At 42.3% G+C, this 25790-nt stretch overlaps 2 protein-coding genes across 7 annotated transcripts in view; one reads left to right on the top strand and one right to left on the bottom strand.

Annotated features, from left to right (window-relative positions):
* Positions 1–2830, top strand: part of sec16a (SEC16 homolog A, endoplasmic reticulum export factor) — a 73531-nt gene extending 70701 nt beyond the window's left edge. For all 5 annotated transcript variants that reach the window (XM_036977742.1, XM_021603211.2, XM_036977739.1 and 2 more), the window contains one exon: positions 138–2830. In XM_036977742.1, coding sequence (XP_036833637.1) covers positions 138–209 — 72 coding nt within the window. In that variant the 3' untranslated portion in view covers positions 210–2830. The remainder of the gene's footprint in view (positions 1–137) is intronic.
* On the bottom strand, positions 2742–25765 carry LOC110523983. 2 transcript variants are annotated; one of them, XM_021603214.2, is made up of 7 exons: positions 25283–25765; positions 25000–25114; positions 6041–6156; positions 5316–5415; positions 4584–4705; positions 4244–4338; positions 2742–3679 (listed from the first exon to the last, which is right to left on the bottom strand). In XM_021603214.2, the coding sequence occupies exons 1-7, from the start codon at positions 25371–25373 to the stop codon at positions 3632–3634; spliced, it is 687 nt and encodes a 228-aa protein (XP_021458889.2). In that variant the 5' UTR covers positions 25374–25765; the 3' UTR covers positions 2742–3631. The 2 variants fall into 2 exon arrangements, with proteins under 2 accessions (XP_021458889.2, XP_021458890.2); XM_021603215.2 differs by having other exon boundaries at positions 25000–25137; positions 25283–25760.
* Positions 25766–25790: the final 25 nt, after the last annotated feature.

Consider the following 25790-nt stretch of genomic DNA (forward strand, 5'->3'; position numbering starts at 1 on the left):
TGACTCAATAAAGCTGTGAAATCAGTGCTAGTAAGAAAATAAGTAAGGCTTGTTCCACCATTGAGGTGCTAGGACACACCAGTAGCTATGTTTACACTGTCAAATCAACCCTTGTATCCCTCTCTCCTTCTCCCCAGGCGAGTACTCCATCGGGACGGCTTCTGTCTGGGAGGTTGGGCGGTCAGAGGGCATACCCAGTGCTGAAGTAGATATCCAGCCTAGTTCATCCTAAAACAGACTATGGGTTTAACCACCCCCTGGGAAGCGCATAGACACCTCAACTCCCCCTCTGATGGACCCCCCCTTACACCCAAGACGAACACTACCACCAGTACCATCATCGTCAAACGACTATACCACTCTTTCACTAATTAAAAAAAAAAGAAAGAAAATGTGTTAATTATTTGCAGGCAAGATTGTCATAAAGGGCTTTTTCATGTGTCCAAACTGAGTTAGTTGGTACAATGGATCTTAATGCACATACTTAGCTTGATTATACTGTATGTAACAACCTACTGTGGAGACAGACATGCTAGTGTGTTCAGCTCTTAGACAACATTCCCTCTACACACATGCTGAGACAAAGGACTGTTCTGGTCCTATTTTTATCTATTACGTGTGTCTTTGGCCCCTTACGTGTATTAGTGTGTAAAAGAGCGTAGCACTTCGGGAGCTCAGCTCACTTGTTTATACTAGTGTATATGACTCTTCAGTGTTCCCGTACATACACTGAAGGTACTGTAGCGCTGATGTGTGTGGAGTATCAGTAGTGCAATGCCTGCTGTGTTCACTCTCCCTCATTCAGATGTGCTCAGGTGTGATGTGGGGTCCAGCAGAGGCAATAGGAGTGACTGTCACGCCTCGCTACCCTAGGAGTTTAGAAGTTTGAGTGTTGGAATGTTCATTTTAGATATTTATAAAATGTTGCTGCCTACCAACACCTCATTATCATGCACAAAGGTCTTAAGTCTCAACTAGGCTTCCTCTCTCCCAACTGAGTTTAGAAGCAGGCCTTTAGAGGAACAAGGAGTGAGCTGGGATTCAGGGGCCTCATTTATAAACCGTGCGTGCATACAATATTCCCCAAAATGTGCATGCGGCAGTTTCCACGATCAAGTTGGCATTTATAAAAATGTAATGTGTTGTGAGAATGTGCTCAGCTCCCCGTTTAGACCATGCGTACGCACATCTACTAGTGGCTGAAATATTGTATTGCAAGCTGGCAAGTAAGTATTTTGTGCAAATGGGGGATATGATGAAAAGCTTATTCATAAAAAAACTAAAAACAGGACAACATAACACAAATGCAGCCATTTGCCATTAGTTAGACAAGCAAAATTCTTTATTTAATCTAAAATAAACATTTGAATCTTTCTATTTTCATAACCATTGCAGAATAAATTTCTCACCTTTTTCTAGCCGTAATAGGTTCATATTCATACAACAAATTAGCATGTGCATCTCTCATTTAATTGGACCTAGGAGCCTAGTAAATAGATGGGCTGTATTAAATTGTGCAATCCCATAATCTAGCCTACAGTCAAATTTAAAAGGTGAAGTTTCTTTTACATTGAAGTAGACCTATGTATGCTACTGGTAGCCTGCCTTAGACAATTTTTCAAAATTCACGGCCAGTCCCATCATATTTAGGTGAAAAGTCGATGCAAAACATTGTTGAATTTAAACGTTCTGCTGACAGGTCCACAATCTGCCATTTGTTTTCTCTTTCATAAACTGTATTGGAACATTCTGCCAACACAGTAGTTTATGTAAAATATTTGTGTATAGGTAAGCTATTGTATTGCTGTGAGAGAAGCACAACATTGCCAATTTAAATCAGACCCTATACTAAGGCAGGACATTGTTTCTATCTATTGAAAAACAAAATATTGAACCATTTCTATTTTGCACTTTAGTGTGGGCTGTAGCATTTAGCCTACTTTTAAAGTGTTTCAAAATATAGGCTACAATCAACCTTGCAGACATCAGGCGCTCGCTATATGCATGTTTAGTTTGAATAACTTCCAAAACATTCTGCCCACAGAAATGTGATCAAAATTGCAATTGCCCATTTTAGATACTGCCATGGCCTAATTCAAAATTATACAGCAAATAGTGTGTTATTGTCACCATAACATTTGGAGGTGTTTTCCAGGCAGAGTTTTAATGTGCACCAAATGTATGAATCTAAATATTTTTGTACTCCCTCTGGATTTTCAGAAATGTGTCATGCGGAAATGTGTGAACAGTTATAAATGAGGCCCCAGGACTATATCGGTCAAGTCACAGATGACACCCTATTTCCTATATAGTGCACAACTAGGTGGCTCAGGTCAAAAGTAGTGCATGCACTTTATAGGGAATAGTCATGGTGTCATTTGACTACCATTTTTAAATGTCATTAATCTATCCAAATATTTATCTGATCGATTGTATTTATGAGCTGTAGTCATGAGCAAAAGTGTGGAGAGCAATTATTGTTTTTGCTGATTTAGCTTTGAAATGTCATTAATAGATTATATAATACCTGGATTCACGTTTGTAACTGCTGCTTCTGCAGATTAACTAGCCCATCATTAAATACATCTGTGAAAGGAGCAAATTTTACTCAAAACTGCCATTTCCTTTTTGATTTTGCTGTTGCTTTTGTCAACTTTGTTATCCAAAATTCCTTGCTTCCCCTTTGTGTTCTTGACTTTGTTTCTGTGTTGAACACCCAATAATTTTTTCCAAAGGTCCCCTTTTTGTCTGAGAAAAGCTGTTGATTTTTCCTGTTTTGGAATTCAACCCTGTAAAATGGTAATAAATAAAGATATCTTTGCGCTCTTTAGCACTTTGAAAGAATGTTTAATTTTGTTCTGTCTGATTAGTATCCAAGGTTCATCATGTTGTGTTTTATCTACATATCAAAATACATTTCCTATTCACACATTATTGCAGTACATCCCAACAGTTGGCCCAACAAGTGTCTGAATATGGAATATTTTAATATTTGTGTAATGTTACTGAATTCAATTTTATTATTGAGTGAAGTACAAACAAATATCCCCCAAACTACCAGTGGACCTAAAATGTGTGCAAGTCTGTTGGCATCACTGTGGCACTACAGATGTAGTTACTTTCTCACAGATTAAAGTATTTTGGACCAGCACTACCTATCCCTCATTGACAACTCTGGCAAGTAGAAAAATCCAATCAACCCAGACAGTTGTCAAATTCTCCTATAGCATTGGAAGCAACAAAAAAAAAGACTATAGGCCTGTTCCATTCTCCACTCCTGAAGTCTGCAGTCTAAAGGAGCATTTGCATGTATATTTCAAGAAGTGTAGGGTGCCTGGTTTTATTTTTAGCAAGTGTGTGAGGGCGTCGCAGCACACTTCACTGGCTCATATTCCCCTTCCTGTCCAATCATGAGTGTGGCCTTAACTAAAGTGCATTGCACTCCGAAACAAGTCACTGACAAGTGTTGGAGTGAGAAAAATATCTGAAATCAGGAATCGCCACTTAGAATGCAGTATATACATACATCCCTTCATGGCAGCTATGATCCTGTGGGTTAGTGGCACATAAATGTTCTTGTGTTCATAAAGTAGTTTTCTTCAGCTGAAATGTCACAGTATTTGGGCCAACTTCATTTGGATTTGGTGATTTCTTTGTCCTCTTGGATCCAAATGCTTTCCTGTAAAAATCCCCAAATAAATGCAGTTAGAATCTATAGGCTAACAAAGCAAGATTGTAATTCTTGTATATGGGAGTTTTTTGACATAGCACAATAGAAAGGCTGGGATAAACTACCTCCGCATCAGCATTCTTTTAATCGGCTTAATCTACCAACCAATCATCTCCCACAGCACCTTCCTCCTAACCTAACTTGGCAAGTGTAAAATAAATGCCTAGAACTAGACCCCCACCCCACATTCTGCTCTTGTTGACGAGAGTAACAAAACTGTCAATGTTCTCTTCTGCAGTTTTTCAACCAATCAAGTAAAATGGAGTGTCGCCTTGTTAACGTCAAAGCGGGGGTCACAGGCTCTCTCTTCAATTTCCCTTGAAAACCAGAACATATGGTTGTGTTATGACTGTGCTGAGGCTACCCTCCCCCAGAAATGTAGTTTTTGTTTTGTGCTCTGTGTACACATACTTGATGAAATAGTGTCTTGTAAGTCCATGTGGGCGGGGCACTAATTAGTGTACCAAACAATCAATCAATATATTGACATGGGTAGTTTCGGTTGAAGGTTACCAGCGCTGCTTGTGCTTTTTGAACGGCTCCCTCCAACATGGTGCGGTCGTTCAGCATCTGTCTGAGAGCTGCAGGGTCCATCTCCAAAAGCATGCCTATGAGACAGAGTCCTTCTAAATTCTAACCATTACAGACCACTAACATGGTTTATGAAAGACAGCATTAGCAGTATCTGTGATATTACAGTTCACTCAATGAGCCATTTTGTTCTAGAGACTTATGTTTAAACAGTTTAGTGGTAAAGCTGCCACCATATTGCTTCGCCTTACAGATCTGCAAATATTAAAGGGCCAAAGGGAGAGTAGGGATCAAATTGGGACCGGCTAGTGGCAGGGCTAACCTGTAATGTCATTTGAGTGCACTGCGTCCATCTCCTGCACCAGTAGAAACAGCCTCTCTTCCAGCCTCTCTGTGTCATCGGCATCTGATGAGTCACTCACATCTGTCTCTTCCACACCCAGCCTACAGCAAATCAGGGTAGGGGAAACATAACACGCCATGAATATCGTTAAAAAAAAAACTGCACATTATAGGCTAAGTATCCCACACGTTATGGCCTGTGACTAGAGAGATATTAGATATTATTCTGGTATCACCATGTATTTACTATTGGATGTACAATAATGACACCATAAAATGGATGGATAATGTTATATATTACTGTATAAGTGAGGAACGCTGTCTTAGCCTTCTGTGTCAGGTTTCTAGGCTCTCCTTTCGAGACCAATGGCCCATTCAGAAACAACCCCTAGTCCTGTATCCTCAAGGCTTTTAGGTAGACCTGAGTGTGGATACTGTAGGTGTAACCAATATGGCAGAAAAATATCATTAGTTCATCAGTGGCTACTATCAAATTGCTTATACCTACCCAACTCTAGGGTAATATGGGATGTATTTGGACAGGGTCTGCTTGACTGCCATATCTCAAATTAATGACGGCCATTAACAGAAAGTAGCCTAATCAGTCTAGTTTCCATCCATTCAGAGGTTCATCAGCGTTGTGTCTGGATATACAAACAAAGTTCTTCATAATATCTTTCTTCCCCACAATGATGTCAAGCTCCACACTCACTGCTGCAGTGTCTTCAAGGCCAGGTTCACCTGCTCCTCCAGTAGTGAGGGTTCTGAGAGAAGATGCAGCACCGCTTCTTTATGCTGCTCCAGTAGCATGCCTGGAGTGGTACATGGGTAAATACATGTTAGGGAAGCATTATAAGCTGTTGGTTCATAAAGGATCAGCCTGCGCTTGCACTGTATGGATTCGCATTGTATAGGGCAGGGGTCAGCAACAGGCGGCCAGCAAGGGATTTTCTTGGCCCCAAACATATTTTTGTAATAAAAAATAATTTTAGTTTTGGGTCAAAAAATAGTAAAATCACCAGGAATTCAGCAAAAATCAGGTCCAACAAAAATCATCCCGCAGCTGAATCTAGTTGCCTACACCTGTTATTTGTTAACACCTAATAATAATAATATTCATTTGGGGGGGTGCCTATATTTGTCTGGTTAAGTAATGGAAATGTATTTCTTGCATATCCCAACTCCCCTTGAAATACACACAGGGAGTGAGTGTCTCACAACCAGTTGTTTGCCATTGGAGGAGATTTAAGGAATTAACTCAGGTTCTCAACCTTTTTGGTCAAGCAGAAAAGTGTCAAACTTTGTGTGTTGCTTTTTTGGCAAGATTTTTTCTCTCAATGAGAGTAATCTGGTAAAAGAAGGGTTAAGTAAATACAAATAAATCATACGTTTGGAGGGAGGAGAGATGATTGGCTTACTGATCAGTAGGTTGATTACCAGTGATTTTCTGTGTGTGGCCAGTGTTGTAGATGTCCACGAGCTCAAACAGCTGTTCCCCAAGCGAGTCAGAAGAGGCAGATGCTTCATCTTCCTCCTTTGACATCCTTGTATTGCTGAAGTCATGGAGAGATCATAGTTAGTTGAGGTCTAGTCTCACATGGCCATCCTTCCAAATCTGTCTCGTTGACTAGACTACGAGAAACCTAGGCTCTGGAGGTTAGTTAAGATCAAACTCAACCAAATTGTGACACAGAAACTCACATGGGGCGGAGTTCAACCCGAGTTAAGCATGTGTAAATGGAGCGCAATTCCCTTTTTATAAACTTTTCTCTCTACATTCAGCCTCATTTACTGTCTTTAAAAACGCTATTTGTTTGGGGTGGAGATCAAATAAATGAAGGTGTGGCAGAGGTGTCTACAGATCAGGGTATGTGAGCAGAGTTGAGTGGTTAGAAATCCAACCCCTCCGGTCTTTTTCCAATCACTTAGCTAAAAACCGTTCTGTACTCACAGGGAAAAAAACTGCAGCTCCAAATACGCTTAATTTATTCAAATCACATTTTAACACCCATCTATTTTTATGACAACCTGGACCAACCATTTGGTTTTGAAGTATTGAAACCAAACCATATGATTTCAATAAACATGAAAAAGGTGAATGTAAGACTTGCACATAATTTCAAATAGGCTACATGTAATATTAAACAGCATAAATAGGTCAGAGGAAGGGATGAAATGGTTACTGGTTTCACAATAAAATTCCCTGACAATTAGTATTACCGTTTCAAATTTGAATTATTATTAAAACCGTGTTTGCTTACCACGGTTTGAAAAACTCACGGTAAATACTGTCCAGCATCAACCAAAGTTAGCAACAGTCTGATGCAGGCGCAGCCTGCAATGTAGGTTTTGTGTGAAAACATAGCGGAAGATAGTGACAGCGCTCGGGAAATTTTTCAGCCTTCTAAGAGGCCCAAATCTGGACTAAAAAGTGCGGTCATATTTTGGGTTTTACAAGAGTGCTGAGGGGAACATAATCGAAGATGGTCACCAAAATTGCTGCGATAGGGGGCAACACTTCAAATCATTTTTTATATTTTACTAGGAAAGTCAGCTAAAAAAAAAATCCTATTTACAGTGACGGCCTACCAAAAGGCAAAAGGCCTCCTGCGAGGACGGGGGCCTGGGATTAAAAAATGAATTAAAATACAATAAAAATATAGGACAAAACACATTACAACAAGAGAGACAACACAACACTGAGGAAATGTTTTTTCTTTCCAAGAACTCTAGAATGGTTCTGTAACCTGTTTGGATATAAGGCCTAATGCCCTATTTTTATATTATTTATTTACATTTATTTAACTAGGCAAGTCAGTTAAGAACAAATTCTTATTTACAATGACGGGGGCTGGGATTAAAAATGTGAAAATAAATATAGGACAAAACACACATCACAACAAGAGAGACAACACAACACTACATAAAGAGAGAGTTTCCTCATCTCCCACCCCTTCTATTGCGACTATCCCCGACAGGGACTGGGAGACTAGTCAGGATCAAAGGGAAAATGAACGGACATTCAACCTGACAGAGCTTGAGAGGATCTGCGTCTGAATACTTAACAAATGCACTTTATTACTCCACCTCTCCACCATGCTAGCTGATGTGTGGTGAGCATTCTGGCAGAAAATCGTTGCAGTGCATCACCCAGGTGGGTGCTACACATTGGTGGTGGATCAGGTTAGTTTCCCCTCTACTGTGTTAAAAGCGATTTGAGTACCGCAGTTGATAAAAAGGCACTACATAAATCCAATCCATTATTATTATTATTATTAACCACACATATTCAACTGCCAATTTACTGTTAGTTGCCTTCAGTTGGTTAGGCCTACATTATCATTCTATTACATTGTTTTGTTTACCTTAATTTGCTTCCTCTATAAATGCCGTCAACAGCCTTGCTGCTGAGGAACATTAGTAAAAGTTGGTCATTTATATATATTTTTTAAAGACATGTAGGCTAATTAAATCGTTATAGACTGGAGCGCAGACCAAGCCGTAACAGTTTGAACCTGACGCATGGCACAATACTTGGCTGTGTCATGGCACAATACTTGGCCGTGTCATCACACAGTTCCATGGTTAGTGCAGGCAATAGACGAGGGTATAGCCTACTATTGTACACTATTCACCCTATTATATTTCTATGTACACTAATATTCTAACATTACCATGAATTGAATAACTAAATGTGTGTCACGCCCTGACCTTAGAACCTTTTTATGTCTCTATTTGGTTTGGTCAGGGTGTGATTTGGGGTGGGCATTCTAGGTTTCATTTTTCTATGATTTTGTATTTCTATGTTTTGGCCGGGTATGGTTCTCAAATCAGGGACAGCTGTCTATCGTTGTCTCTGATTGGGAACCATACTTAGGTAGCACTTTTCCCTCCTTTCTTTGAGGGTAGTTAACTTTGTTTGTGGCACATAGCCCTTATGCTTCACGGTTGTTTTTGTATTGTTTATTGTTTTTGTCGGCGTCATCTGAAAAAAAGTGAAAATGTACGCTCACCACGCTGCACCTTGGTCCTCTTCAATCAACGGCCGTGACAATGTGGCAATTTTTTTAATTAATCAAACCACCATTTCCTTTATTTAGTGCGTAAAGGCCCTCCAAACCTGTTTTTTGTGATTCATAAATACTTTACTAAATCTAAATAATCTACAAGATCAGAGTATTTTTTTTTTATCAAGCAATTGGTACTGAAACATTTCTCCCTAATATTCTGAACCAGTTCTCTCAATGAACTCAATGTATTCCTGTCGTCCAAATTCCAACTAAAAATGTACACAGTATTTAAAGGGATGGCTTAAGATAAATGTATTGAAAACCCTGTTAAAAGAAAACTCCATGAGAAAATCTGTTGGCAGCAAGTGGGAGAGTTTTCAGTGGTTGAATTACATTTATTCAGAGCGCACAAGGCAGCCACACATGCGTTACACGACTGAATAAAGTCTGAATACCAAATCTCAGACTTCAGCGCATTCAAAACGACTGTGAACTCGGGAAAAAAACTAGCGCCAACTGGGAAAACAGTTTTGAACATCCAACTCGGAGTCATCCAACTCGGAATTCCAACTCGGGAACTTTGGCCTCTTTCTAGAGCTCCAACTTTCTGACCTGAAGATCACTGATGTCATGATTTGACCTCATACTTTTCCGAGTTCCCAGTTGTTTCAGCCTCAGGATGAGTAATACAGACACATGGGCAACTAATCTAGCAGGATGGGGGGAACCTTACTAACAGACCCCAAACTGCCCTCGCCTTTAGTTTTCCTACTCTCCAGGATATTCTCAGTCTAGCTCTCAAAAACCCTTCTCCGTATGTAGGGTTTTCAGCCTTTAGGCCAACGTTCGCCCACAATTGGCTCTGTGTAAACTACAATTCCGATGCTGTGTTTAAACATATTAGAAACATCAATAACCATCGATTTTCTAAACAGTTTTCGAAACATAATGGTATAAAATGGCACCGACAGAGAGGGATGCCTCACTTCTAGTCCTTAGGAAACTTTGCAGTATTTCATTTTTTATGTTTCATTCCCTACATTGTTAGCCCAGAGAATTGTGTGTGTTATTACATACAGCCGGGAAGAACTATTGGAAAGGGGGATACCTAGTCAGTTACCTAGTACAACTGAATACATTCAACTGAAATGTGTCTTCCGCATTTAACCCAACTGAATCAGAGAGGTGCGGGGGGGGGGGGGGGTCTGCCAAAATCGACATCCACGTCTTCGGTGCCCGGGGAACAGTGTGTTAACTGCCTTGCTCAGGGGAAGAACAACAGATTTTTACCTTGTCAGCTCGGGGATTCCATCCAGCAACCTTTCGGTTACAGGCCCAACGCTCTAACTACTAGGCTTATTGGATATCAGAGCGGCGGTAACTTACCAGCCTTACAACTTTCCCGAAACGGATGCTTTGTTCGCACCACCCAGGGCAATTGAACTGATTCCAGAGGCCGACCCAAAACAACACAGGTGGAGAAGAGGGATTCGGAGCAGTCTTCTGGTCAGACTTAGAAGGCGCACACCACCCACCACTTCAGAGTATATTACTGGCTAGTGTTCAGTCCCTGGATAACAAAGTTGACGAGATCAGGGCAATGGTTTCTTTCCACATACTCTGTTTCATGAAAAAACATGGCTCACTCGGAATATACGGTCAGAGTCGGTCCAGCCATCTGGATTCTCAGTTCATCGCGCCAACAGTAATAAACATCTCTAGGGGAAGAAGGGCGGGGGTGTATGTTTCCTGGTGTATTTGTAATGACATAAAGGAACTCAAGTCCTTTTGTTCACCCGAATTAGAATACCTCACAATCAAATGCCAACCGTATTATTTCCCAAGATAATTCACTTCAGTTATTGTCACAGCTGTGTATATCCCCCTTCAAGCTGATACCACAACTGCCCTCAAGGAACGTCACTGGACTTTATGCAAACTAGAAACAATATATCCTGGAGGCTGCATTTTTTGTAGCTGGGGACTTTAACAAAGCAAATTTGAGGAAAAGGCTACCTAAATTCTATTAGTATATTGACTGTAGCACTCGCGCTGGAAAAACACTCTACCATTGTTATTCCAACTTCCAGGATGCATACAAGGCCCTCCCCCCACCCTCCTTTCGGCAAGTCTGATCACGACTCCATTTTGCTCCTCCCTTCCTAGAGGCAGAAACTCAAACAGGAAGTACCCATGCTAAGGACTATTCAACACTGGTCTGACCAATCGGAATCCACACTTCAAGTTTGTTTTGATCATGTGGACTGGGATATGTTCCAGGTAGCTTCAGAGAATAATATCGATGTATATACCGAGACGGTTACTGAGTTTATCAAGAAGTATATAGGAGATGTTGTACCCACTGAGACTATTAAAACCTACTCTAACGAGAAACCGTGGATAGATGGCAGCATTCGTGCAAAACTGAACGCGTAAACCACCATGGCAAGGTGACTGGGAATATGGCAGAACACAAACAGAGTAGTCATTCCCTCCGCAAGGCAATCAAAAAGGCAAACCATCAGTATAGAGACAAAGTGGAGTCACAATTCAACAGCTCAGACACGAGACGTATGCGGCAGGGTCTACAGACAATCACGGACTACAACAGGAAAACCAGCAACGCCGCGGACATCGACATCTTGCTTCCGGACAAGCTAAACACGTTCTTCGCCCGCTTTGACGACATGGCCAGCTACCACGGACTGTGGGCTCTCCTTCTCCGTGGTCGACGTGAGTAAGACATTTAAACGTGTTAACCTTCGCAAAGCTGCCGGCCCAGACGGCATCCCTAGCCGCGTCCTCAGTGCATGCGCAGTCCAGCTGGCTGGACATATTCAATCTCTCCCTATCCCAGTCTGCTGTCCCCACATGCTTCAAGAGGGCCACCATTGTTCCTATACCCAATAATGCAAAGTTGTAACTGAAATAAATGACAATCTCCCCATAGCACTCACTTCTGTCATCATGAAGTGCTTTGAGAGACAATTCCAAGGATCATCTCACCTCCGGTCACCCTAGACCCAGTTCAATTTGCTTACCGCCCCAATAGGTCCACAGACAATGCAATCGCCATCACACTGCACACTGCCCTATCCCATCTGGACAAGAGGAATACCTATGTAAGAATGCTGTTCATTGACTATATCTAAAGACACTGAAGCAGCAAACTTTGTGAAAACTTATATTTGTGTCATTCTCAAAACTTTTGGCCACGACCGTACAGTGGTTCTTCCATTAAAATTTACGAGCTTATGCTGCGACCGTTTGTGGTAGATGGTGACATTCAGTCATTGCACCACACTATCACAAGGAGGAGTTAGAACGCTGATCTATCGGTTGTGTAAACTGTGGCAATTAATGGAGGCGTTTTCAGTCAGAGTCTCTCCTCTGACACTAGAGTCCTGCATGATGCATCTGCATCAAATTAGTAAGAACGTCTCACCCCATGTTCAAGAATGGCCTTTTTCCCTTGCATTCACTCACTTTCGGTTATTTGAAATGAAATCCTCTCCAAAATATCGTTATTTTTTAAACAAGTTTTGAGTCACCGCACATATCAAGACAGTCGTGAAGAGGGCACGACAACGCCTTTTCCCCTCAGGAGAGTGAAAAGATTTGTCATGGGTCCTCAAAAAAGTTCTACAGCTGCACCATCAAGAGCATGGTTGTATCACCACCTGGTAAGGCAACTGCTTGACCTCCGCACACGAGCGCTTCAGAGGGTAGCGCGTACGGCCCAGTACATCACTGGGTCCAAGCTTCCTGCCATCCAGGACCTCTATACTAGGCCGTGTCAGAGGAAGAACCTAAAAATTGCCAAAGACTCCAACCACCCTAGTCATAGACTGTTCTCTCTGCTACCACACAGCAAGCAGTACCAGAGCGCCAAGTCTAGGTCCAAAAGGCTTCTTAACAGATTATACCCCCAACCCTCTGTTGAAGAATAGCCGTAGTCAGCCACATTGCGTAAGTGGTCACATGGTGGCTCCGAGAGAGATTCTCATGTAAAATACAGAGGTAGCCATTACTCCAATCGGTCAGAGTGAAAAAACGAATTGTCCCGACTGATATATTATCGAATAGATATTCGAAAAACACCTTGAGGATGGATTCTAAACAACGTTTGCCATGTTTCTGTCGATATTATGGAGCTAATTTGGAATTTTTTTTGCGTTGCGGTGACCGCAATTTCCGGGCGATTTCTCAGCCAAACGTGAAGAACAAACGGAGCTATTTCGCCTACAAAAATAATATTTTGGGAAAAAATGAACTTTGGCTGTCTACCTGGGAGTCTCGTGAGTGAAAACATCCGAAGTTCATCAAAGGTAAACTATTTAATTTGATTGCTTTTCTGATTTCCGTGACAAGTTTGCCTGCTGCTAGCAAGGCATAATGCTATGCTAGGCTATGATAAACTTGCTTGTCTAGCGTTGGCTGTAAAGCATATTTTGAAAATCTGAGATGACAGGGTGATTAACAAAAGGCTAAGCTGTGTTCCAATATATTTCACTTGTGATTTTCATGAATAGGAATATTTTCTAGGAAGATTTATGTCCGTTGCGTTATGCTAATTAGTGTCAGATGATGATATTGGTCCCGTTCACGGGCTGGGTGTCACTACAGGTTAAGGGCTTGTAAATAAGCATTTCACAGTAATCTGTTTTATTCGACGCATGTGACAAATACAAGTTGATTACATTTTTTTGAGAATTTGGCAGTAGGCCCAGGACCTCCACATCCGGATTCTTCACATGCGGGGATCGTCTGAGACCAGCCACCCGGACGGACAACTGATGAAACTGAGGAGTATTTCTGTCTGTAATAAACCCTTTGTGGGGAACTACTCATTCTGATTGGCTGTGCCTGGCTCCTAAGTCGGTGGGCATAGCTGCACCCCTGCCCAGTCATGTGAAATCCATAAATTAGGGTCTAATGCATTTATTTCAATCTGCTGATTTCCTTATATGAACTGTAACTCAGTAAAATCGTTGAAATGTTTGTGTTTATATTTTTGTTTGGTATACCTTTCCTCCCCAGTTAGCTTACACAAAGGTGTTCGGAGCATGCTAGATAGCTAATTAGCACAGGTGGATGCCTTTGTCTTCTGTAAACAAGCGCTGTAAAATGGATATATGGCTGTGTGGAAACATTAACCCTAGAAAAGTTGTGTAGTAATTTACCTTCTGTTTTTTGAAAATTATATCTCGCTGATATGAAAGATATGTTTGTTACTTTAGTTTCCAAAACAGTGCTGCAAGCGATGCGTGTTAATTTTTAGAGCTAGGCTAGACAATAGGACGAGTCCAAATTCACCCAAGGCTGAAAAACAACCAAAGAACGTTGGTGGAGCTGGAACACTAGCGCGAGGCCATAGCAAATTAATTGAAAAGAACCCTGAGGCTCTCTGACTTGGGATGATCTTTAGAATTTAAATTTTCCCTAAATGGCACCAAAAAAGGTATACCTTTATTTTACCACTACAATCTGTTCTTAGGACGATACTGAAAAATAACAAATCGTTTAGAAAGTAAACATCCGTATCTCGATGGTGTCAAGTGTGCTTATGTCAGCATAACAAGGCAGTAGGTAAAAATGGCAACTTCTGACTATTTCTGGTCTAGCGTTTGATGACAACGGAGTAGAGGGAGGAGATTATCCTGATTAAAATGGTGTCTGACTTGAAAAAAAATCTAAATATACACAGACATACCTATATTTCCCCTATAGGTAACAATGGAACCTCAGAGTTCCATTAATATTTATTTTTTGTTTGTTGACGTTTTAACTACCAGCAATTGGCAACAGCATTGTACGCTGCCCAGACGTACATCATTAGAAATAATAGGTTATGCTGATTTTAAAATGGTGTAGAAATTGAAAACTATAAAATACATACATTTTGAGATATTTGACAAAATACTAGAGATGAAACGGTATGAAAATTTCATATCACGATTATAGTGACTATAATTTTCACGGTTATCAGTATTATCGCGGGATTGTTAAAATGTGCTGGATATGTTCAGAAAGTACTGATACACACTGAAATCATTTCACCAAGTTTTATATTGAAAACCAACAAACAACAAATAAAAATAGGAGCACTATGCACTTTTTGTGTGCATAAACATTCAAATAATAACATTAACATTAAAGATGGCACCCTGTGGCCATGAGAGGTAAAAGTTTCCCTAGTGCAGGTTTAAATGAACACAACCTTAAGCAAATCAAATAAACAAACAACAAATATAATTAGCAGCATTCACTTTGTAGTGAAGCACGGCAACCTTCATCAGCCTCAGAAAGCCAGGCCTCTCAACAATTTGAAATGGCGTAAAGTCCTTTGCAATGTAATATGAAAGGGCTGCAGTGAGGTCTTGAGCATGTTTTGATGTAGGTGCATAAGCAGCCTGCCTTTTTAAATGCTTGCTGGAGTGAGTGTCTGTGTCACAACTGTAGATGTAGCATCACTGCTGCACACCCACTCTGTAAACAAGGGAATAGCAAATGTATTATTATTAGTGTTACCTTACAATTATTATTATTTTTATTCACACACACACACAATCTTCTGTGTTGCATTTGTGTATATAGAATGACCCCATGCACAATTTACAGAAATACAAATTAGTCTTAAGAAGACAGTGATAGTAATTGCAATGAGCCCAAAAATTGAAATAAATACAGGAGTCTTGTATAGGAGTCTATAGTGTTTCTCCTGTTGGAACACTTTTACAACCATGTCGACGTCTGCCGGATTTTAAATGAACAAAATATGTTGGTTGGTGTGGGATTCTGTATTTTACATTATAGCCATTACTATATATATGATTAAATATTATTTGATGTTGGCTGTGTGAGGTATCTGCATTTGTGCACTTGAGCATCATCATGAGATTAAACAACTGCTTGCTACATCTACTTGCCTGTTTGTGTGTGTGACAAGAACTGAGTAACATGGTGTGACCTGCATGTTGCAAAACTGTAGATAACAGCCCAGCAGATGCTTTGTCCTTGTGTTTGTATGTAACCATATTGAGCACATGGTGTGACTTGCTGTATCTTCAAAGTTGTGGATAATCAGGTATAGGGAGGGGTGGTCATCACGAGGTTTAACTGAGATGGAAAAAATACTGAACAACACAATAGCAGGAACTGAGCAACTGTTATAACTAGGCTGCGATACCAGAACAGTAAGAATCTGTACATCGACGGAGGGAGGACTCCAAGAAGCGCCAAGAGGCGGGGACCCGCCTGAGCGCCTGCGATAGGCTGAGCAATTCTAAACCACGCTCAGCCTCTACTGTGATAGGCCAACAGACAGGTTGGAACAATGTCTATCACAGCATTAGAACAACTGTTTACGTACATCCTGCCAGTTACCTGTTCTGCCCTGCGTGGTATTACAGTGAGCCCGTATATACGAAAGTTGCATTTGCCATTTATTGCTTAGCTAATAAAAAATACATAGTATACAATCGGTGACTCATTGTCATATTTATCCTGATACCAGATTTGAATTTACGCAACTCTAACATTGGGTGACTAAACTACATAACATGTTATCGTGTGCAATGGGTAAGTCTGCAAACACACGACGAATACAGCAGCAGAACAACGTGTAGTGTTTTTACAAGAGTAGGCAACACTGAAAGCTTCAGTTTACATTATTGACAAGCTATTAGCATGTTAGACAGACAAACCATGACAAGTCCCCACATCATGCATTGAGGTAAAAGTTAACTTACCTTGAATTCGCTATAAAGTAGTAGGTGGTGGTCATGAAGATGACTCAAGAGATTTGAAGTGTTGTCCCCTTTTGCAGCGATTCTTTTTTTGCATGTTCTGCAGACAGGGTGACCATCTTCGATTAAGGTCCCCTCAGCACTCTTGTAAAACCCAAAATACGACCACACTTCAGATTTGGGCCTCTTAGAAGGCTGAAAAATCTCCTGAGTGCTGTCACTTTCATGTTTTCACACAAAACATAACCCACGTTGCATGCTGTGCCTGCGACAGACTGTTGCTAACTTTGGTTGATGCTGGACAGTATTTACCGAGAGTTTTTCAAATAATGTAATGACAATTAAAATGTGAAACGGTAATACTAATCGTCAAGAATTTTACTGTGGTTTATCGTGAAACCGTAAACCGTTTCATCCCCCAGACAGACATGTCCCTATTTCCCCAAAACAATGGCAGTCTGAAAGTTCTACGAGCAGTCTTTTATTTAACCAGCTTACCATTTACAGTGCCTTGCGAAAGTATTCGGCCCCCTTGAACTTTGCGACCTTTTGCCACATTTCAGGCTTCAAACATAAAGATATAAAACTGTATTTTTTTGTGAAGAATCAACAACAAGTGGGACACAATCATGAAGTGGAACGACATTTATTGGATATTTCAAACTTTTTTAACAAATCAAAAACTGAAAAATTGGGCGTGCAAAATTATTCAGCCCCCTTAAGTTAATACTTTGTAGCACCACCTTTTGCTGCGATTACAGCTGTAAGTCGCTTGGGGTATGTCTCTATCAGTTTTGCACATCGAGAGACTGACATTTTTTCCCATTCCTCCTTGCAAAACAGCTCGAGCTCAGTGAGGTTGGATGGAGAGCATTTGTGAACAGCAGTTTTCAGTTCTTTCCACAGATTCTCGATTGGATTCAGGTCTGGACTTTGACTTGGCCATTCTAACACCTGGATATGTTTATTTTTGAGCCATTCCATTGTAGATTTTGCTTTATGTTTTGGATCATTGTCTTGTTGGAAGACAAATCTCCGTCCCAGTCTCAGGTCTTTTGCAGACTCCATCAGGTTTTCTTCCAGAATGGTCCTGTATTTGGCTCCATCCATCTTCCCATCAATTTTAACCATCTTCCCTGTCCCTGCTGAAGAAAAGCAGGCCCAAACCATGATGCTGCCACCACCATGTTTGACAGTGGGGATGGTGTGTTCAGGGTGATGAGCTGTGTTGCTTTTAAGCCAAACATAACGTTTCGCATTGTTGCCAAAAAGTTCAATTTTGGTTTCATCTGACCAGAGCACCTTCTTCCACATGTTTGGTGTGTCTCCCAGGTGGCTTGTGGCAAACTTTAAACAACACTTTTTTATGGATATCTTTAAGAAATGGCTTTCTTCTTCCCACTCTTCCATAAAGGCCAGATTTGTGCAATATACGACTGATTGTTGTCCTATGGACAGAGTCTCCCACCTCAGCTGTAGATCTCTGCAGTTCATCCAGAGTGATCATGGGCCTCTTGGCTGCATCTCTGATCAGTCTTCTCCTTGTATGAGCTGAAAGTTTAGAGGGACGGCCAGGTCTTGGTAGATTTGCAGTGGTCTGATACTCCTTCCATTTCAATATTATCGCTTGCACAGTGCTCCTTGGGATGTTTAAAGCTTGGGAAATCTTTTTGTATCCAAATCCGGCTTTAAACTTCTTCACAACAGTATCTCGGACCTGCCTGGTGTGTTCCTTGTTCTTCATGATGCTCTCTGCGCTTTTGACGGACCTCTGAGACTATCACAGTGCAGGTGCATTTATACGGAGACTTGATTACACACAGGTGGATTGTATTTATCATCATTAGTCATTTAGGTCAACATTGGATCATTCAGAGATCCTCACTGAACTTCTGGAGAGAATTTGCTGCACTGAAAGTAAAGGGGCTGAATAATTTTTGTGTTAGAGATGTTGTGATTTGAACTAGGCCTCTGTGAAAGCGTGGCATTAACGTATTAACCCCCCCATTCACAGAAATACTCCCGCGCTCGCTTTTTTTTGTTCCTTTCCACACTGCAGACGCCCGTGAAAAGACTGACTAAGAGGACTGCAAAATCTGTGGAAAAAATAACTACAGGGGAGGGGGGGCAACAATATAAACACGCAGTTAGGTGTAAATGTAGAATTCAATTGTGGTAGCAGAAATTAACATTAGTCATGACTGAAATTGACAATTGCTTGGAGATCTCCTGCATCGACCGCTAGTGTAATGTATGACATTTTATATAATAATATAAAGCGGTACAGGAAGAGTGTCAAGCCAGTCGAGTCCAGAACATTCTTGCTTAACGAGAATGGTTCTGACGACATTCCTTTAGTTACTTTCAAAGGAAACCTCATAAATGTGATGTTCCACAATGCAACAGGTGTTTACTATCTCTACACTGACTTGTTGGACTTCACTAGACTAACCCAAAATGAAAACAGGTTCATTCAAGCCGTCCATGCTAATCTGAATGTTATTCAGTTCATTGCGGATTGTAGGACCAAACAATTTGATTTTCTGTTTTTAAGCACCCTACCTGCCCAAAGCTCTCTCCTGGCCCCTTACATTAAGTCTGAATTTGTCCTGCTAGGTGACCTAAACTGGGACATGCTTAAACCACATCACCAAGTCCTAAAGCAATGGGATTCCCTAAATTTCTCAGATTATTACCAATCCCACAAGGTATGACTCGAAACACCCAGAAAAGGCTACCCTCCTCAATGTTATCCTCACAAATAATCCTGATAGGTATCAGTCTGGTGTTTTCTGTAATGACCTTAGTGAACACTGTTTTACAGCCTGTGTTCATAATGGCTGCTCAGTGAAACGACCTGTCCAGATTTGTCATAGATGCTTGCTAAAAAACTTGAATGAGCAAGCCTTCCTTCATGAACTGGCCCCTGTAAAATGGTATAGAATCAGCTTGATCCCCTCTGTCGAAGACGCTTGGACCTTCTTTTTTGATATTTTCAGTTGTATTGATGATAAACACACCCCCATAAAGAAAATTAGAATTAAAAACCGGTTCAGCCCCTGGTTAGGGGGCTGTTGTAACGGCTTTCTTCTATCTCCTCCTCGGACGTAATGTGAAAACCGAAACAGCCTAAACTGGTGCAAACTAACACAGAGGACACTAAGGACAATCACCCACGAAACACCCAAAGAATATGGCTGCCTAAATATGGTTCCCAATCAGAGACAACGATAAACACCTGCCTCTGATTGAGAACCACTTCAGACAGCCATAGACTTCACTAGAACACCCCACTAAGCTACAAACCCAACATACCACATACAAAAATCCATGAAACACCCTGGCCTACCAAATAAATGAAAATAAACACAAAATACTTCGACCAGGGCGTGACAGAACCCCCCCCCCCCCCCAAGGTGCGGACTCCCGGACGCACACCAAAAACCATAGGGGAGGGTCCATGGTGGCGGTTCCGGCGCGGGACGTGGACCCCACTCTATCAAAGTCTTAGTCCCTCCTCCTCGTGTCCCTGGATAGTCCACCCTCGCCGCCGACCATGGCCTAGAAGTCCTCACCCAGAACCCCACTGGACTGAGGGGCAGCTCGGGACTGAGGGGCAGCTCGGGACTGAGGGGCAGCTCGGGACTGAGGGGTAGCTCGGGACTGAGGGGTAGCTCGGGACTGAGGGGTAGCTCAGCACTGAGAAGAAGCTCAGCACTGAGAGGAAGCTCAGGCAGGTAGTTGGATCCGGCAGATCCTGGCTAGCTGGTGGTTCTGGCAGATCCTGGCTGACTGGCGGATCTGGAAGAGTCTGGTTGACTGGCAGATCTGGAAGAGTCTGGTTGACTGGCAGATCTGGAAGAGTCTGGTTGACTGGCAGATCTGGAAGAGTCTGGTTGACTGGCAGATCTGGAAGAGTCTGGCTGACTGGCAGATCTGGAAGAGTCTGGCTGACTGGCAGATCTGGAAGAGTCTGGCTGACTGGCAGATCTGGAAGAGTCTGGCTGACTGGCAGATCTGGAAGAGTCTGGCTGACTGGCAGATCTGGAAGAGTCTGGCTGACTGGCTGCTCTATGCTGACTGGCTGCTCCATGCTGACTGGCAGCTCTGGCTGCTCCATGCTGACTGGCTGCTCTGGCTGCTCCATGCTGACTGGCTGCTCCATGCTGACTGGCAGCTCTGGCTGCTCCATGCTGACTGGCTGCTCTGGCTGCTCCATGCTGACTGGCTGCTCCATGCTGACTGGCGACTCTGGCTGCTCCATGCTGACTGGCGACTCTGGCTGCTCCAAGCTGACTGGCGGCTCTGGCTGCTCCATGCTGACTGGCAGCTCTGGCGGCTCCTTGCAGACTGGCAGCTCTGGCGGCTCCTTGCAGACTGGCAGCTCTGGCGGCATCCTGCAGACTGGCAGCTCTGGCGGCTCCCTGCAGACTGGCAGCTCCTTGCAGACTGACAGCTCTTTGCAGACTGGCAGTTCCTTGCAGACAGGAAGCCTGGTGCGGGGAGCTGCTACCGAAGGGCTGGGGTGTGGAGGTGGTACTGGGTAGACCGGACCGTGCAGGCGCACTGGAGCTCTTGAGCACCGAGCCTGCCCAAACTTACCCGGTTGAATGGTCCCGGTCGCCCTGCCAGTGTGGCGAGGTGGAATAGCCCGCACTGGGCTATGCAGGCGAACCGGAGACACAGTGCGCAAGGCTGGTGCCATGTAAGCCGGCCCAAGGAGACGCACTGGGGACCAGATGCGTAGAGCCGGCTTCATGGCACTTGGCTCGACGCTCACTCTAGCCCGGCCGATACGTGGAGCTGGAATGTACTGCACCGGGCTATGCACCCGCACTGGAGACACCGTGCGCACCACAGCATAACACGGTGCCTGCCCGGTCTCTCTAGCCCTCCGGTAGCACAGGGAGTTTGCGTAGGTCACCTACCTGGCGTAGACATACTCCCTGTTAGCCCCCCCGCCCCCAAGACATTTTTGGGGCTGACTCTCGGGCTTCCATCCGCTCTGCCGTGCTAGCGCCTCATAATGCCGCCTCTCCGCTTTCGCCGCCTCCAGCTCCTCTTTGGGGCGGCGATATTCTCCTGGCTGAACCCAGGGTCCTCTTCCGTCTAATTCGTCCTCCCAAGTCCATTTCTCCAAGTAGTGCAGCCTCTCCCACTGCTGCTGCTGCTCCTGCCTGTCACCACGCCGCTTGGTCCTGTTGTGGTGGGTGATTCTGTAACGGCTTTCTTCTATCTCCTCCTCGGACGAGCAGGTGTAGCAAGGATCGGACCAAAATGCAGCGTGGCTATTGCAATCCATGTTTAATAAAACAACGTAAACACGAATCAATACAAAAACAATAAACGTAATGTGAAAACCGAAACAGCCTAAACTGGTGCAAACTAACACAGAGGACACTAAGGACAATCACCCACGAAACACCCAAAGAATATGGCTGCCTAAATATGGTTCCCAATCAGAGACAACGATAAACACCTGCCTCTGATTGAGAACCACTTCAGACAGCCATAGACTTCACTAGAACACCCCACTAAGCTACAAACCCAACACACCACATACAAAAACCCATGCCACACCCTGGCCTGACCAAATAAATGAAAATAAACACAAAATACTTTGACCAGGGCATGACAGCTGTGATCTTGCAGAGTTACTCCAACTCAAGAATTGCATTTGGCGAAGGCTCAGCACAAGCATACTCAGGCTGACTGGCTCTTGTTCAGGCAAATGAGAAATAAGGGCAATCAGGCCATCTGGAAGGCCAAAGTTAGGAGCAGTTCTCTCTCTGTGAGTCTAGACCTGGAGAATGAACCCTCACCCTCCTCACAGCTGCCCATGTCCTTTAATGTTGATGATGTGGTTGTTACTGACAAGAAGCACATGGCTGAGATTGTTAATCACCACTTCATTAAGTCAGGATTCCTATTTGACTCAGCCATGCCTCCCTGCCCGTCCAACATTTCCTCATCTCCCACCTCTTCTATTGCGACTAGCCCCAACGCTTCTCCCTCTTTTTCATCTGCCCCGCTACAAATCTTCTCCCTGCAGGCGGTCACTGAGTCCGAGGTGCTAAAGGAGCTCCTTAAACTTGACCCCAAAAAAACAGCTGGGTCAGATGGTTTAGACCCTTTCTTCTTTAAGGTTGGTGCCCCTATCATCGCCAAGCCTATCTCCAACCTTTTTAACCTGTCACTCTTTTCTGGGGAGGTTCCCATTGCTTGGAAGGCAGCCACGGTTCGTGGCTGCCTTCCAATCAGAAGAGAAGAGAAGAGAATCAGAAGAGTTTGATGACATGACAAAACAAGCTCTAGAGCCATTTTTTGCTACTCTAGTGAAGGTGTGCTGTAGGTTGACAGCAGATCACCTAAAGCATGGACGGTACGACAATGTATCAGACGAGCATGTAAAGCATTAGAATCTGCTCCAAAAACTAACGTTGTGTGTGAGAGGGATTTTGGGACTTTTTTTTATCAATTACTAAGATTAAAGTCTAGGGAAAGCAAAATAGCATTAGAGGGCATGATCATGTTTAAACAGAATAGGCCTTGGGAATGGTTGGCTAGTTTGGGTCCTGAGAGGAAAGCTGAGGTCCTTACAACATCTAGGGCATCAGTTAAAGGACAGAGAGTCATATATTGTGAGCGTATGTTCAAAATAAGAGAGACTGCAGGCACTTAAAGAGAAACAAGATAGACAAAAGCAAAAAGACATTCAGGGAGACAGTAAAAACAACAGGTTACTGTAGACATGGGCAAATATGGTGGGTTCTGGACCAGTGTGGAGGAAGTCGCCGGGCAGATAGCTAATTTAAGTAAATACCAGCCGTGACAGAGCAGTTAAAATTTAGATGCTTTGTATTAGGCCAGAAAAACGAAAATTACATTTTTTACTTATCAAAATATGGGAAATGGCTGTCATCGGATCAGCTCATCAGTAACGTGAAGGGTGTAGTAGTTGTTATGAGTGAGCCACTTGACACTAGTTTAGATGAAGCACGCATGACTGCGCCAGCTGATCTTGTTGCTCAAAGTAAAGAGGTATTTTGAGAGATGCTACCAAACAGCATCTTAAAGCACAAGATCTGGGTCGTACGAGAGGACATTTTTTAGATTACCAAGTATTAAAATGCCACTGCAGTTTCTTGTAGAACGTGTTCAGCATACATTTAGTGGAAACGTTTTAGATACAGAGTATGATGCAACAGTGGTAGACATAAGAAAATCAGATGACATTTATGAGTTTAGAATAAAATATGACAAAACTAGTAATATGCCCTGGTTGCCCTTATGGTTGGAATATCAGGAAAACCGTATAAAATGTATCCGTTTGTGCAAAGGATCTGGTCGTCTACATTTTTTAACACATGTATATTAGCAGCGAGGATAGGAGTGTGTTCTGGTGGCAGGGTAAAGTAATTAGTTCTAAAGGAGACACATTTGTAATAGACTATGAAGAAGAGGATGAAGAAGTGAGTAGTTCTGTATCAGAATATCCACTTCTATTTGATTATTATGTAAACGAGGTCAGAATTCTTACATAGAGTGGATCTATTCCTTAGGATACGATACCAGTAGATACTGACAGGATGGTAATATGAGGCAACGTAGCTGCTTTAGGACTTGTAGGACAGTGATATGAGACAGTGATATGAGACAGTTAAACTTGAATGCCAGTTTATAAAAGGTAACTTCAGTCATTTGATGTGTGTGTATGTATGTATGTATTATTTTTTTATGTTCATAATGTACTTAATTTAAAGACATGCTAATTATACTCTTTACAGTATATTATGTTTATAGGACTTTTATATTGTGTCTGCCTCTCACTGTCTAGTGTGGGCTATATTAAAATGCACCAAAAACGCTTTGTTCTTGTGATTACATTCACTACAATATGAGTGCCAGTGCAACAATCTTAAACATGCATTTGTTTTACAAAACCAAAGGCTATTTTAAGAGCCAAATCATTCATAATAAAGGGCTAATTTCCATTGTATGTGTGTGTTACATTTGAGATATTGCACAGCCACAGAAATACTTTTTTTAAAGAATTTTAACAGATTACTGTGAATTAATATGACCCTTCATGTTTGGTTATTACCTGTATTCATGTGCATATTTTGGAATTATAATTGTATTAACGACTATCAATAATCCTGAACATTAATTCAGTCATCTCAGGTAAAGAAAAACGTATTATCCTAGTTAATACATTGTGCCATTCATCAACCAGCCAGGTACTGGAATTCACAATAAGTAATATTATTTGGCATTGAACAATGGGCTGGGAATAGAACGTTCAGAAGGTGGGTTGGTGCCTCGGTGCTCAATGGAACTAATAGGTGCTGACAGGTTGAAAAATGCCATAAAATAAGGCCAGTTTTTTTCACCATTACTTCAAGACGACGGCAAGCAGTTGGGACAGATGGTAATAGTATGAAATGGGGCTCCACGGCGGACATAATGACCAAGTTTTTATTATATAAAAAAAAGTGTAGTTAAAAATGTAATGTCCAGCCTATTAAAGCAAGACTCCGGACTCTTAACAAAACTCCTCCGATCAGAAGATACTATCGTCAATAGGCGCTAAAGTAGTTAATGCTAGCGTCTAAGAATGTGGTATTATCAGTCTTACCTGGGGCCCTGAGGTAGTTGCAGAGCTCTGAGGGCTTTCTCAAGGGCCTCTGTCAGCATCGCTTCATCCTGCTGCATCCGAGTCAGGACAGGACCAGGTAGTTCCAGCAACATGCCTCCGACCCAATTACAATGCCATCTCAATATACCATGAAACAATGTTGTAAAATGGAATCTACTACCTAGCTATAACATATTGGTAGTAATGCATATGCCTACATAGCTGCGTAATGCTTTGCAATTTGAATGTGAGTGTAAATGTAAAACGTTATGGGGTGATTCACCTGTGAGTTTCCCGGCGATCTCAGCGTGCTTGGGGTAAATTAAATCGTACAGTTGTTCGCCAAGTACCTCGAGATCTTCCTCATCCTCCATGATGATGTGATGTTTGACTGGTTATTCGCTGCTGTTGTTTACAATGCTAACCTGACATTCTCTATTGTCTGATTCGTTTTCCGACTTACAAGTTCATATTTGAGACAAAAAGTACAGAGGTAACTATCTTCAAAAGCTGCAACACATCTTAACTATGATCGACGAGCTAGATCAGACTGACAGTGACAGACTCAATTAATGATGTATAGCTAAATTAGCTAGCTAGCTTGTTGACACAGATACGATTCAGAGGCACATCGATAACAATAGGATCCGTGTACTGTTCGTTCAATCAATATCCGAACTTAAACAACTAAGACTGATAATCATTTCGAGTGCATTAATTTATTTTTCTTATGTCGTCAGCAAAGATTCTTCTTCTTCTATGATAAAATGGCGGCAAACCACCGTTAAAGG

Source organism: Oncorhynchus mykiss, chromosome 5, assembly GCF_013265735.2.
Source record: "Oncorhynchus mykiss isolate Arlee chromosome 5, USDA_OmykA_1.1, whole genome shotgun sequence".
In the NCBI taxonomy this organism is placed as follows: Eukaryota; Metazoa; Chordata; class Actinopteri; order Salmoniformes; family Salmonidae; genus Oncorhynchus; species Oncorhynchus mykiss.